Source organism: Ranitomeya imitator, chromosome 1, assembly GCF_032444005.1.
Source record: "Ranitomeya imitator isolate aRanImi1 chromosome 1, aRanImi1.pri, whole genome shotgun sequence".
Classification (NCBI taxonomy): Eukaryota; Metazoa; Chordata; class Amphibia; order Anura; family Dendrobatidae; genus Ranitomeya; species Ranitomeya imitator.
Genome location: NC_091282.1, coordinates 423,105,830 through 423,121,532, shown reverse-complemented (window position 1 = coordinate 423,121,532; position 15,703 = coordinate 423,105,830). Strand labels below are relative to the sequence as shown.

At 38.7% G+C, this 15,703-nt stretch overlaps 1 protein-coding gene across 1 annotated transcript in view; it reads left to right on the top strand.

Moving 5' to 3' along the window:
• RORB (RAR related orphan receptor B) overlaps nt 1-15,703 on the top strand; it is a 352,234-nt gene that overhangs the window by 264,936 nt on the left and 71,595 nt on the right. Inside the window, exons 3-4 of the mRNA XM_069763311.1 lie at nt 2,177-2,318; nt 10,011-10,412. Coding sequence (XP_069619412.1) covers nt 2,177-2,318; nt 10,011-10,412 — 544 coding nt within the window. The remainder of the gene's footprint in view (nt 1-2,176; nt 2,319-10,010; nt 10,413-15,703) is intronic.

The following is a 15,703-nucleotide window of genomic DNA, read 5'->3' as shown; positions in this document are numbered from 1 at the left end:
AAATCTTATTACCTTTATTGTGGTTTGAATAATGAACATTCTCATTATAATACAATGCTTATTGATTTGAATACATGGAAAGGATGTATAAGCGCCAGGAGCACATTCTGGTCTCAGTGATGTGGCCATATTAAGGCTCCTATAGAGATACCTTTTACTGCCCCTCCATATGCCTCTGTTTTTATACAGAAGCGTTCAGAGATGTTTCTGTCTGACGTCATGTGCCATTAGATGTGGTATGTCCAGAGGTATTGTTCATGGAAACCAGGAAGGGCCTATAAGGCAGTACCATGAGGGAGCCATATGGCTTTTATGCACCGCCTCACAGGGGCTCAGTTTCCATAACTCTTCTTTCTAACCTTAGTTAATAGCTGCAGACACATGGAAAAAAACATTTTTACAATTTGTTACTGATTATCTCTAGTTAATAAATTTGCAGTCGGCAATGTTCATTCCTAAATCGTCTGGATATGCAGTTTGCAGCCTAATCCAAGTTTCAGATTTTTCTCTTTGTGGGAATGTCACTACCTGTATCATAACCTGGATGTGAGGAGTGTGTATCCAGGGTGCTGCTGTCTTCACTGCTGATATATCAGCACGGCATAAATCCTTAATTTATATCCCTTTGTGCTTTCCTCCTTTTCTGCAATCTGCTTTTTCTGCCCTCCCTGACATACTTTCTCCACCTCTCCATACAGTGGAGCTATGTGTACATGCCTGACTCATCTGGTACAAAGAGCCAACTCCCTACTGTGAACGATACGCCCTACTGTGAGAGATACTTGAATTTTCGGAATGGTTCTTACTGGGGTTATAATGACTGTGTTTGGCCTTTGATGTAGACCAAAACATGCCCATACAGTCGAAACCTTGAGGGTTTTCAACCACACTCTACAGCGCTGATTTTACTTTAAAATGAGTTTGTCTCCAGATATTTACTATCTCATTTGAGAGCAGTATGATGTAGGGGCAGTGATCCTGACTGCAGTATGTATCACTTACTGGGCTGCTTCCAGCAGTTTTGATAAAATTACTGATTTATCTGATGCAGATCTACCAGTTATCTGAATGCTGATCTCTGTATAACCCCGACCACACCAGTGACCAGTGGGCTTGAGGAAGAACGCTGTTTGCGTTCGAAACGCGTCGCCATGTTGTTCCCTGTCCCCCGTCATGTGTCTTGGAATTTTAAAGTGTCTTTAATAAAGGATTTTCACATTTTTATGGATTGTTTTATGAATTTGTTGCACTTGTCTTCACACCAGTGATTGATAGCGCTCTGTGTACACTGTGCATAGGCAGATAGCTGCCGATCAGTGGTGGATGTGGGATTATACAGATTTCATGAATATGGAGGACTACTTGTCAGCAGGTTGTGGGGGCAGGGTTATACAGAGCTCATGACTATATGGCACAACATTTATTAGTCCTACTGGTAAGGTAGTGATTTTTTTAAACTACAACAAACAGTCCAGTAAGTGACACACCACTGGAATCAGGGTCTTTGTCTTTACATTATGCTGCTCTTATATTAGTTGGCAAAAACCTAGTGACAGATCCCCTGTTCAATTGCAGATGAACATCTCTTTAATAGTTTGGGATCTAAAAGAGCCGTCGCTTTTTAGTGAACAGAACCAAATAATCCCGATCGCCAAAAGGAGCCGGCCTGCTACCTCTAACACTGAGACAAGGGAGAGCTTAGAGCAGAGAGAACTGATGGACACTGTGCAGCAGCAGAAATAGTGGAACCATTTTTAATTATGACTATTTAGAAAGATGCTTAACTTTACATTTAAGAAGAAAATGAACAAAAAAAAAATACATTGTGTACAGAGGTGTCCATGCAGTTGTGTATCACACCCAAAAAGGAGCAAAAAGTATTTTCTATTTCACTTAATTTGTCATCCGGAATTTCTGTGCATCTTTGTTTTTAGAGTTTAATTACTTGATAAGTTTTAGCCCGTCTTTCGGTTTATCTGTCTGCATTAGACACAGCTTAGTTTCAGGCTATATGACATCTTATTATGAGTCGTGTAAACGAAAAATGTTACCCAGCAAGAGAACAAATTACATACAAATCAATAGCAGGAAAATTCAAGTTTTGTTTTAATACCAAGGCAATGATTCATTACAGTCCTTCTAATAGCTGATACTTTATTATATCTTACCGTTTCAGGGATTCTTCAGAAGAAGTCAACAAAACAATGCCTCTTACTCCTGCCCAAGGCAGAGGAACTGTTTAATTGACAGAACAAATAGAAATCGCTGCCAACACTGTAGACTGCAGAAGTGTCTTGCCCTGGGAATGTCTAGAGACGGTAAGCCAACTTCCTTTATAAAACTGTATGCTTTTGAAACTCTCATCTGATGCAGCGAAGATGCAAAGGGAGCAAGGAAGGAGCCATATTTCTTCTATGAAGTGCAGAATTGGAATTATGATGTCTCTGAAGGTCAAACAACCTCTCTGTGCAGGTTGGATTATCAAAAAGGAGCTGAGAAATGGAAAGTCTTAAGTCTTTCCCGAAGCTTTGTTTAAGCAAATCATTTTTCACTAAGTGAAAGTTTTAACCCATTCCTGCATGGTGACGTCCAACTACAGAACGGGCTGTACAGTTTACAATGGCCAAAATCAGAGATTGTTTAGAGCATTTAACGTCTATGCCCGTGTCTCTAAACTCTAGTCCTCAAGAGCCACCAACAGGTCATGTTTTCAGGATTTACTTCGTATCGCACAAGTGATAATTTCATCACCAGCTCATGCATTAATTCCATCACCTATGCCATACTGAGGAATTCCCGAAAACATGACCTGTTTATGTATCTTGAGGACTGGAGTTGAGAAACACTGCTCTAAATGGTTTTACAGAGACCATAGGCAGAGCCTTAAAGATCTCCTGATAAAGCAAACGATATTCATCAAGATAGAGCTACGTCGACAGAAAATAAAATCAGCTTCTCCGACATACAGCCGTGTCAGTGGAGACGACAAAAACAAAAAGCATCTTCATCAACATACAGTTACACAGATTAGTGATGAGCGAATATACTCGTTACTCGAGATTTCCCGAGCATGCTAGGGGGTCCTCCGAGTATTTTTTAGTGCTCGGAGATTTAATTTTCATCGCCTCAGCTGAATGATTTACATCTGTTAGCCAGTATAAGTACATGTGGGGGTTGCCTGGTTGCTAGGGAATCCCCACATGTACTTATGCTGGCTAACAGATGTAAATCATTCAGCTAAGGTGAGGAAAACTAAATCTCCGAGCACTAAAAAATACTCGGAGGTCACCCGAGCATGCTCGAGAAATCTTGAGTAACGAGAATACTCGCTCATCACTAACACAGATACATCAACAGATTAAAAAAGTATTGATCTTAGAATGTGGCAATGGAACAATTTCTTAATTTTATTATGGACAAGTAGAAAAAACAAATAAAATACATTCAAGCTAAACAATAAATTTTACGCACACCTAAATAACGCAATTCATAACTAAAAAAGACCAATAAGAGCTATGGCTTTCGTAATGCAGTCATGTAAATATGAAAAAGGAAACACCTTGTGCTTTCATCATCTTTAGTTGAAAAACTGCATTAAAAGCTGCCACAAAACCCAAACTCATGATTCCATGGCTACAACCTTGAAAAGTTACAGACCAAAAACGTGCTTACTATATTTGTTGACCAAATGCGAATTTGACAGCTATTCCGCCCAATGTCACCATACACGTGCAGGAAACATTAGAATTTTCTCAATTGGGAACATGATGAAAATTGTTGCCAGATACGAGGTAGCTGCTTAAAAGAAAAGGTGTCTAGTATCTTGAATGCAACACACCTACTTAATCCTTTCCCTGAAATCATACGGAAAGTTTGAACGCCTTTCTTGAAAAATAAAATATTACAGTTTATGTGGACTAGATCCTGGGAAGGGTCATTGATCCATGGGACTAGTCTCCTTGCTGTATGTGAAGATGGGAGGGAATTTTTCCCCTAGTATGGGACAATTAGCATCTGCCTCGTGCGGTTTTGCTTTCTACTGGATCACCCTGTTAGGTTCACTGTGCAACAAATTTCAGGGAAGTTCTTGTCCCCTGAGAAAATGTTATTGTATCTTATAGATTTTGATATGCTGAACATGAATATGTGCTCCAAAAGTCTGTAGCAGTTAAGGTTTTTGACACCTTCATAACCTGAGTTTTTTTCGATTTTTCATTTTCGTTTTTCCTCGCCTTCTTTCCAGAACCATAACTTTTTTATTTTTTTCCGTCAATATGGCCATGTGAGGGCTTATTTTTTGTGGGACGAGCTGACATTTAATGATACCACGTTTGTGCATATATATTCATTTGATTGCCCGTTATTGCATTTTAATGCAATGTTGCAGCAACCAAAAAAACGTAATTCTGGTGTTTTGATCTTTTTTTTATCGCTACGCTGTTTAGCGATCATGTTAATTCTTCTTTTTATTGGCGATTCTGAACTCGGCGATACCAAATATGTGTAGGTTTGATTTTTTTAATTGTTTTATTTTGATTGGGGCGTAAGGGGGTGATTTAAACTTTTATGTTTTTTTATTTTTTTATATTTTTAAACACTTTTTTTTTTACTTTTGGCATGCTTCAATAACCTCCATGGGAGACTTGAAGCTGCCATAGCGCGATCGCCTCTGCTACATAGAGGCCATGCTCAGATCACCTCTATGCAGCAGAATTACAGACTTGCCATGAGCGCCGACCACAGGGTGGCGCTCATAACAATCTGCCATGAACAACCATAGGGGTCTCGACCTCTGGTTGCGATGGCAACACAGTGATGACCCCCGATCACATGACAGGGGTCATCGCTGCACGTATTTCCAGACCAACTTCCGGAAGTGCAGTTAAATACTCACTGTCAGAGTTTGACAGTGGCATTTAACTGCTTAATATGCGCGGGCGGATCGCGATTCCGCTCGTGTCTGTTGCAGGCACATGTCAGCTGTTAAAAACAGCTGACATGTCGCAGCTTTGAGGTGGGCTCACCGCCGGAGCCCACCTCAAAGCGAGGGATACTTACAGCTGGCGTACTATTCCATCAGCTGGCAGTAAGGGGTTAAGAAACAATAGTTTATAGTCTTCATTATGACGTCCGAGACACTACATACATGTGTATCGATGTCAGTAGCAAAAGCAATTGTCCAAAAGTTTTGCAGACGACTTTCATTTCACTGTGCTACGAAGGTTTTGTCCCTCGGACAATTCTGAGTGTTCCTGATAGATTTTTTCATGCTGATTTCTGAAATGACTTCAGATTTTTCCTATCACGTAAGGTTTTTCAGAAATGATACAAAACATTATAATATTCTGCTAGATTTCTAAAAACATGGATTATAGATGAATCAAAAGAACAAATCTGCACAAATGTGGAATCATTAACAACATCAGCTCGTCCCGCAAAAAATACGCCCTCACACGGCCATATTGACAGAAAAATAAAAAAGTTATGGCTATGGAAAGAAGGGGAGCGAAAAATGAAAAATCGAAAAAAGCTTTGGTCATGAAGAGGTTAAAAACCTTATGTGATACAGACTTTTGGAGCACTGGAGCACATATTCGTGTTCAGCATATCAAAATCTATAAGATACAATAAAATTTTCTCAGGGGACAAGAACTTCCCTGAAATTTTTTGCGCAGTGTAATCCATGTTTTTAGAATTATAACAGAATATAATATTTCGTATCATTTCTCAAAAACTTTACGTGATAGGAAAAATGTGAAGTCATTTCTGAAATTAGAATGAAAAAATCTATCAGGAACACTCAAAATTGTCAGAGGGACAAAACTTTTGTAACAGTGTTATTGGTTAAACTAGATGGACTTGTGACTCCTTTCAACCTTACTAGAAATCTGTCACCATAATTTCACCAACAAAACTAACTATATGCATATGCGGTTCTTCAAAGACAGTTTCATCAGTAGCTTTAAATGGTCAGTCGGTACCTCTGTTAATATGTAAATGAGGCTCTAATTCTGTCACTACAGCTCTATTTCCTGCCCAGGGCCACAAGCGACAGAGTCAACAGTGAAGCAGGATTGGGAATAGAACTGGAGTGACAGAGAGTGACAGAGGCATTAGATCTACAGCAGTGTCATTTGCATATCACTTCAAAAATTGATTTCTCAGTACTGGAACAACAGACTGGTCATGTAAAGGTATTGCTGGATATGTGCATATAAATTGTGTGGGGTGGGAAATCCTGCTGACTGATTTTCAAACTATGGGTCGAAGAGTCTCAAAAACATATGATAGTTGGTCAGTCTCACTAAAATTGTTTGGTTTTGTTGTTAGGAGGTAATGGTTTATTTAGGACTTGTTTATTGGGAAAAACAATTACCGTATATACTCGAGTATAAGCTGAGATTTTCAGCCCATTTTTTTAAGGCTGAAAGTGCCCCTCTCGGCTTATACTTGAGTCATTGTCCCAGGGGGGTCGGTGGGGGAGCGGCGGCTGTGACATATTCACCTGCTCCTGGCGAGGTTCCTGCAGCTCCGATGGTCTCCGGGCACTGACAGCTCCCTCCAAAGTTGAGCGGTCACCAGTACCGCTCATTACAGTAATGAGTACGGAAGCGACTCCACTCCCATAGGGGTAGAGCTGCATATTCATTACTGTAATGAGCGGTACCGGTGACCGCTCAACGCTGGAAGAAGCTGCCGGCGCCGGAGAAGACGATCAGGGAAGCTGCCAGGGACCACGCCAGGAGCAGGTGAGTATAATGGGGAGGGTGAGCGATATTCACCTGTCCTCGATGCACCACCGGGCGCCGCTGTGTCTTCCATGTCCTCTGCTGTGACACTCAGGTCAGAGGGCGCGATGACGTGGTTAGTGTGCGCCATCTGCCTGAACATCAGTGCAGAGGCCTCAGCGAGGAGAGGTGAGTATGTCTTTTTTTTTTTCTTTTATCGCAGCAACAGCAGCATATGGGCCAAATATCTCTATGGAGCATCTTATGGGCCCATAATCAGCATTTGTGCAGCATTATATGGGGCAAATATCTCTATGGAGCATCTAATAGAGCCATAATCAGCAATTGTACAGCATTAGATGGGGCAAATATCTCTATGGAGCATCTTATGGGGCCATAATCAACATTTGTGCAGCATTATATGGGGCAAATATCTCTATGGAGCATCTTATGGGGCCATAATCAACATTTGTGGAGCATTATATGGGGCAAATATCTCTATGGAGCATCTTATGGGGCCATAATCAACATTTGTGCAGCATTATATGGGGCAAATATCTCTACGGAGCATCTTATGGGGCCATAATCAACATTTGTGCAGCATTATATGGGGCAAATATCTCTATGGAGCATCTTATGGGGCCATAATTAACATTTGTGCAGCATTATATGGGGCAAATATCTCTATGGAGCATCTTATGGGTCCCATCACGAACTGTATGGAGCATTTTATGGGGCTCCTGATTCAATCTGGATATTCAAAAACACTTAACCTACTGATGTCTCAATGAATTTTACTTTTAGTGGTATCTATTTTTATTTTTGAAATTTACCTGTAGCTGCTGCATTTCCCACCCTAGGCTTATACTCGAGTCATTAAGTTTTCCCAGTTATACTCGAGTACCGTATATACGGTATTATTCTAAATGGCCTTTACATAACACCTCAATCAATTATTATGATTTTTGTACGTGAGAAGACAAAATGAACATTTTAGATTTTCCAATAATTCTATTATTGCCTCTGTGCAAGGAAACCAAAGAGAACACTTAAGTATTGTTTAGAGTGTATGTATTATATAGTTATCCAAGCATTAGATTAACTCTATGAAATCATTAAACTGAATATCTTATGCAAATGCATTCTTTAACTGAAAACAGTTGATCAATTGCTCCAGACAGACCCTAAGGAGCGTTCAATAACGGACTGTTACCATTGTCATGTCTGCTCTATTGATTACATCAGATACCAGTTAGAATTTGGCAGCTGAACAATGAGTGAGTTTAACAAGCTCTTTAAAGCAGGGCACTCTCTTCTGCTCTTTGTTGTGTTGAAACATCCCTGTTCAGGCCAAAGAATTAGCAGAACAATTAGTCTCTTCACCACAGACATCACTGCTTCATCACTGCCTCTCTCAATGCTTCATGGATGAAGCTTTCAGAACAATTTGTGCAAACAAGCAGTGGGATACTTAATGTAAGCAAAACAGCCATTTTATAGTGATCATGAGCTGCTTCCAACTTTGTGTAAAAAATGGCCTTCACAAAAATATATTTAGACTGTTATGGCACATGTCCGGCATTCCTCTGTCTATCTATGGGAGACAAGGTGAACAAATCGGTTTGGGGCAAATTCAATTTTACTCGAATTAAAAAAAATAATAATAATTTGCTTCAATCAAAATGTTCTCTTATTACTTTAGTCCACCATTTTGCTGGATTAAAGATGGTTGGGATGGGGCTGAAATAGTGTAAAATATATATATATATATATATATATATATATATATATATATATATATATACACTCACCCAGCCCTCACCTGCTGCACTGCAGAAACCCACTTCTCTCCAGACATCTTCTTTTGTCCTGTCACGGGTGCAGTCCCTTCAAAGGCATCTTTGCACAATGATGTTGTGGGGTGACGTATGTCATGACACCACTCGAGGCATTTGAAGATGCCATTGAAAAGCAGGCAGAAGAAGGTTACCGGACCAGGGCAGGAGTAGGAGGTAGGACAGGTGAGGGCTAGGTAAGTATAATATTTTTTTTTCCTTTTGTTCTACCTATGTTTAGTATGGGGTTTTGAAAAACCTCATTTAGCGGCTTAACTTGAGCAAATCTGATAAACTAAAATTGCCGCAGATTCTTTGATCTATAAAGTGAATATCTGGGACTTTGTTTAAAAAAAAGTGCATGAACACTAACAGGCTACCTACCTGCCTATTGTGCCCAGCATCATTCTTTGCCGACACAGAACGGTCACATACTGATTGACAGCTGGATCCCCGCTGCCTAACTAGGGGAGCAAGCTATCAATCAGCGGGCATTCATGCTCCATCGACAGAGCAGGATGGAAAAGAAGTTGCCGCTCTGTCTACGTGATGTCAGCTGAGGCAGTTGAACCGTAGTGGTCTGTGACAACTACCTGTCCTTTAGCATTTAGCTTTTTTTTTTACAAAGTCCCAAATATCCCCTTTAAATGGCATTTACACTTGAAAATATGAAAAAAATATATATATAAAAGTTCAAATCGCCCTTTTTTCCTTCATTAAAAATAAGAAATAAAAAATAAACATATTCAGTATCGCAGTTTGTTTGTAAAAGTTCGATTTATTAAAATATAAAATAAATTAATCCAATCAGTAAATGGTGCAACAAGAAAAAAGATAAAAACACCAGTATAGCCACCGCAAGTTTTATTTTACAACTTTCTGATTTTTTTTTTCACCGCTTAAATAAAACAAAAATTGGAGAACCATACTGATAGGTGATTTTTACTGTAAAATTAAAGCTGGAAATAAGAAAAATAAAAAATAATTGCTGAATTATACTTTTATTGCTATTTTACCACACTTGGCATTTTTTTCTCTCTTTCCAGTACATCTACATCACATGATAAAATAAATTGTGTCATTCAAAAGTACAACTCGTCCTGCAAAAATCCAAGCTGTCATGGGAACAGAAAAATAAAAAAGTTATGGCTCTTAAATTAAGGAGAATAATTAAAAAAATAGCGCAAAAACCAAAAAAATCCCCTAGTCCATAAAGGGATTAAAGAGGACTTGTTAGTAAGATTTTGGACTTTTAACTAAAGAAACTAAAGAGATACTCCCAACTGTGGATAGTTGATAACTTGCCAATTGTTGACGTCTGACTACTGGACTCGTCACTGACGTGGAGAATAGGGTTCTGAAATGACTCACTAAGGTAGTGACTAAGTGCATACCTAATTTTATGATTTCTTATAGTAATATCTACTTTTGTTTTTATGTTTTCTAGCTGTAAAATTTGGGCGAATGTCAAAAAAACAGCGAGATAGTCTGTATGCCGAAGTCCAGAAACACCAGCAACGGTTACAAGAACAGAGACAACAGCAAAGTGGAGAGGCAGAGGCCTTAGCCAGAGTATATAGCAGTAACATCAGCAATGGTCTAAGCAATCTCAACAATGAGACCGGAGGCACTTACTCCAATGGACATGTCATCGATCTGCCCAAATCCGAGGCTTACTACAGTGTGGATTCTGCACAGCCATCCCCGGACCAGTCAGGCATAGACATAACTGGAATGAAACAAATAAAGCAAGAACCTATTTATGACCTTACGTCAGTACCAAACTTATTTATGTATAGCTCTTTCAATAATGGACAGATTGCACCTGGAATAAGCATGAGTGAAATAGGTAAGTTGATTTTTCCGATGCCCATAAAGATCTATGATACAACCATTTGTATTATATAGCTTTTACTGATTTTACAAATATAAGTCTTTGATTTATGTCTACCATGTTCCTACTAGCCCATATGATCAAGTGTTCTTTATTTTAGAAGCTTTTACAATGTTCCATTGAGAAACATCAGAACATATTGATGGCAGGGATTAGGGCCGGACTGGCCATCTGGCAATTCTGGCAAATGCCAGAAAGGCCTGTCTGGTCATGGGCTGCCTTGTCTGCTACGTTTTTAAAAGAATCGGTGTTTTCAAGACACTCATACTGTTAAAGAGTTGTGATGGAGCACAAAGTTGCTGAGTCCGTCACTTACCCCAGCAGGCCACGGGTATCATTAAAAATATTGGTCTTGTAGAAAATCTTGCTTTCCTCCATCCAGGGTAATTTTAGCAATATATCCCATCTGGTTCAAGGGGACGGGAATACCATGGGCCTGTGTGATTTCAAATGCCAGGGCTGAAGTTCAGCCCCAGTCTGTACCTGGTGGGGATCCATTAACGGCAACAATCAGAAGAAAGGGACCAGGTTGTGGATAATATTCTTAAACAGCTCTTGTGATGAGGATTTTATACCCAAAACTAAGGGCATGCATGTAAAGGTGTTTAATTAATGCTGAGTAAATACTTCCCTTTCTTTTGGAAATCCATGTTGCTGTTTTAGAGAACTCCATAGCTAAAATGATATGCTTATGAGTTGCAAATCAGTGGGTGTGCACAGGATTTACAGCTTTTTTCTTCTATGCCTTTTTCCTTGCTTGCTGTCTGCCTCCTGTCTCTGACTGACAACTCCATCAAAGAGAGAAGGCCGGCACTGGGCGGAGAATAGTGGGACAGGGCAGGAAAGCTGTGAGTGCAGGTGCCACCCACTGCACTTGCAATTCATTAGCTTATCATGTTACCCATAAATTTCTCTAACGAGTAAGTAAAAGTTAATTAAATGGATTTCTAAAAGAAAGGGAAGGATTTATTTGGCATTAAAGCACCTTTACATGCATGCCATTAATTTGGGGTATAAAATCCTAATGACAGGTTCCCTTTAAACTCCTTTAATAGTACTCTGTAGTAGAATGATGATTATTATTTGTCTGTGATCGTTGAAAAATAAAACAAAAACTATGGATTATTAAACCCCTCACACAAATTGACATAACTCCATCCAGATTTCTGGTGATTTCCCTCAATTGGGCATAAAGTCACATCTTGGGGAAGACATAGACACTGGATTTGTGCCAGTGCCATCCCCAGCAGGAGCCCGCTGTTGTACACAGATGGCTCCTGCTGTGTTCTAGGATCAGACCTAGCTTCATTCCAGCAAGGTAACCTATCAGATGCCTTTGTCAATAGTGACAGTGGCAAATGAAGAACTTTACAGCGAGAGATCGCTCCCTTTGTCTGCCCATCGGCACCGCCTAAACACGGCCGTGTTGTGTCAATGGTACACTATAAACATAAGGATAAATGACCTCGGGGAGATCAAAACATCCAACACTGCGGAGACACCATCACATGTTTCTCAACGCAAGCAATAAATAGCCAGGTCTTTCACTGGGAAGGAACAACCACGGGAAGGGCAGCATCCAAAAAGGAAAATCACCTATGTCAAAACATGGTATCCATCCACCCTTTGTCTGCCCATCGGCACCGCCTAAACACGGCCGTGTTGTGTCAATGGTATACTATGACATTAAGAGGCTTAACAATAGCCTTCATGTGTGCCAGACATGGGGCCTGATAGGCTGATTGTCAGTCAGATAATAACTGTACTACATATGCAGATTATTATCAATGCATATGCATATTCATGTCTTCTTGTGGGATTAGTAAGCATTGTACAAAAATTAAAAAAAAAAATGTAAAAGCGAAAGATCCCAAAATCACAGTTTTAATAATAAAAAAAATATTGTTTGTGTAAAAAACAACCCTATGCAAAAAAAACAAAACATTTTTGGTAAATTCATTTGGAAAAACAAGTACTATATATTATATTATACTATTACAATGTGAGGACCAAAAAAGCATTTTTTTTATTAATGATTTTGCTTGTGAAAAAGTAGTAAAACATAAAAACTGTATAAATTAGGTATCTTCGTAATCATATCAACCCACAGAAAAAATTAACTTGTCAATTATACTGCCCGGTGAACTGTATAAAAAATTAAAATGAAAACAATTCCAGATGTAATGTTTTTTTGCGCATGCCTACTACCAAAACAAGTACATTTCTAAAAAAGTATAAAATCTGAATCACCCCTATGCCTTCCCTCCATTAATAAATAATAAAGAAATGAAATAAATAAACGTAATTGGTATCTTCAGGGTAAATAGCATAATGAGAAAAAAATGAAATGACAGTTCTGTTTTTTCACTGCATCTACTTAAAAAATATAAATATATTAAAATGTTACATCTACACAACATTGTATTAATAAAAACATCAGCTCAGTACACAAAAAACAAGCTCTCTTACAGCTCCAGCAACAGAAAAATCAAAGTTATGGGTCTCAGGATATCAGGATATGATTGAACCGATTTTTTTTTTTACAAATTTCTGATTCTTTTTCAACACATCAGTGAAAAAAAAATACATGCTGGTATTACCATAATCATGCAGAATCATATTGTGTAAGGGCTCGCTCACACTGGCGTAAAACACTGACGAGTACAATCTGATGTTTTATCAGATAGCATTCGGACCAATGTTACTCCGTGGGGCAATTTTTTCTCTTACCGAAAAAAATGCAGCATGCCGCTAGTGCATCCGAGGACCATGAACACCCATATAAGGCTACGGGTGGGTGCATCTAAAAAAAAATAATGAAAAAATATAAAGCTTAAATAACCCCTTTTTTCTTGTTTAACCCCTTTACGTCCAATGACAGACATGGTCCGGCATTGGACGCCTCCCCCTGTGTGGTGTGGGTTCCGGCGATGAGCACGCACCTTTTTCTGGCACATGACAGCTGATCTGATCAGCTGACGTGTGTCCGGAACAGCCACGGGTGGAATCGCGATTCACCTGCAACCGTTAACATGTTAAATTCCAGTGTCAAACGCTGACAGCTGCATTTAACATGCGCACGCAGGAAGCGCGTCACTACCTCCTCCCATCGGCTCCCGTGTCACATGACCGCGGGTCGCCGATGGGTTGGCATAGCTGGATTGCTATGAGCACTGCCACCTATGTAGCATAACCATGTAGCAGATGCAGTCGGACAACTGCAGCTTCTAGTCTCCCATGGAGACTATTGAAGCAAGTAAAAAGTACAAAAAAAAGTTTTTAAAAATAATAAAAAAATTAAAAAAATAAAAGTTCAGATCACCCCCCTTTTGCCCCATTCAAAATAAAGCAATAAAAAAAAATCAAATATCCACATATTTGGTATCGCCGCATTCAGAATCGCCTGATCTATTAATATATAAATAGAATTAATAGAATTGATCCAATCGGTAAAACGAGAAAAAAAATCGAAACGCCAGAATTACTCTTTTTGGTCACTGCAAAATTGCAATAAAATGCAATAACGGGCAATCAAAAGATCGTCTCTACACCAAAATGGTATCAATAAAAAAAAATCAGATTGGCGCACAAAAAAAAAGCCCTCACCCAACCCGAGATCACGAAAAATGGAGACACTACGGATCTCGGAATCTGGCAACTTTTTTTTGTCTCAAATTTTCAATTTTTTTTCACCACTTAGATAAAAAAGAACCTAGACATGTTTGGTGTCTATGATCTCGCAATGACCTGGGGAATCAAAATGGCAGGTCAGTTTTAGCATTTAGTGAACCTAGTAAAAAAGCCAAACAAAAGACAACTGTGGATTTGCACTTTTTTTGCAATTTCACCGTACTTGGAATTTGTTTCTCGTTTTCTATTATACGACATGGTAAAACCAATGGTGTCAAAAGTTCAAAAGTACAACTTGTCTTGCAAAAAACAAGGCCTAAGATCGCTATTTTTACCAAAAAATGAAAAAGTTATGGCTCTGGGAAGAAGAGGAGCAAAAAATAAAAATGCAAAACCAAAAATACCCCTGGTATTAAGGGGTTAAAAAAAATCAATAAACCTTAAACAAAATAAGAACAATTTGTATTGTCAGGTCTGTGAAAGTCTGATCTAGCAAAATATAAAATTATTTTAACCGTACATTTAACGGTGAAAAAAATTCAAGTGACTTTCACTTTCCTCAAAAAATTAAGTAAAAAAATGTTTGTTTTTTTCAAAACACAAGAATCTAAAATTGTTTATAAGTTTGGTATCTCTATAATAATACTGATCTGGGGAATCCTATTTCCAGCTCATTTTTACCGTACAACAAACGACATAAAAGTGAAAAGAAAAAGAAAATCGAACAGCAGAATTGGGTTTTTTCACAATTTCACCACACTTGGAACTTATTTCCCGTGTTTCAGTACATTACATTATAAAATGAATGGCATAAGTCAAAACTACAATATATCTCACAAAAAAACAAGGCCTTGGGTAAAACATAAAAAACTTGTTGCTCTTAAAAGAGCAAAAAAAATAAAATGTAAGTGCAAAAATGAAAAATTGCCAGGTCTTGAACAAGTTAAAAGAGTTGTCTTTCTTTTATTTATATTTATGGGTTGTATGGTACCACTTTTGCTGTATTTAAGGCTGACCTGCAATACCTGACACATGTAATTAGCTGTGGCACCGTTTGGGTATATTTGTGGGTTTTTCCAGTTTTTGTGTTTTTTGTGTGCAGAAAATGCAGCAAAAAACAATGATAATGCATTTAAAAAAATTTACCTATTCAATGCTATGCAAGAATGACTTTCTCTTCATATGTTTAGGTTTTTGGCATCTTTTAAACATTAAGGCTTTCAAAAAATGGCAACATTTAAAAGAAGAAATGTCCATTTTTCTGTACACTCAATACTTTACAATAGGAGTCAATGAGAAGGCAAAAAACAGGTCCATGGGCATGTTTATGTGCCTTTTGTAACCATTTCCACTGAAAAAGTGCAAGTGGTTAATAAATTAAAGACCTGAGGTTGTGTGCTGTTAACCCTCCCTCCCAGAAGCCTGCAATCACAGCGTGAAAGCACACACCCCAGAGAAGACTCATAAGGTACACCAAGTTGCACTACAAGCAGAGATTTCACATACTGCACTCCAAAAGCAACAAATGTGAATATCTCTGCAATGGAGTGACACAGCGCAAAATGGAAAATGATGGCGGAATTAGGGGTCCTCTCTAACTCCACCTTTGTTTGTGT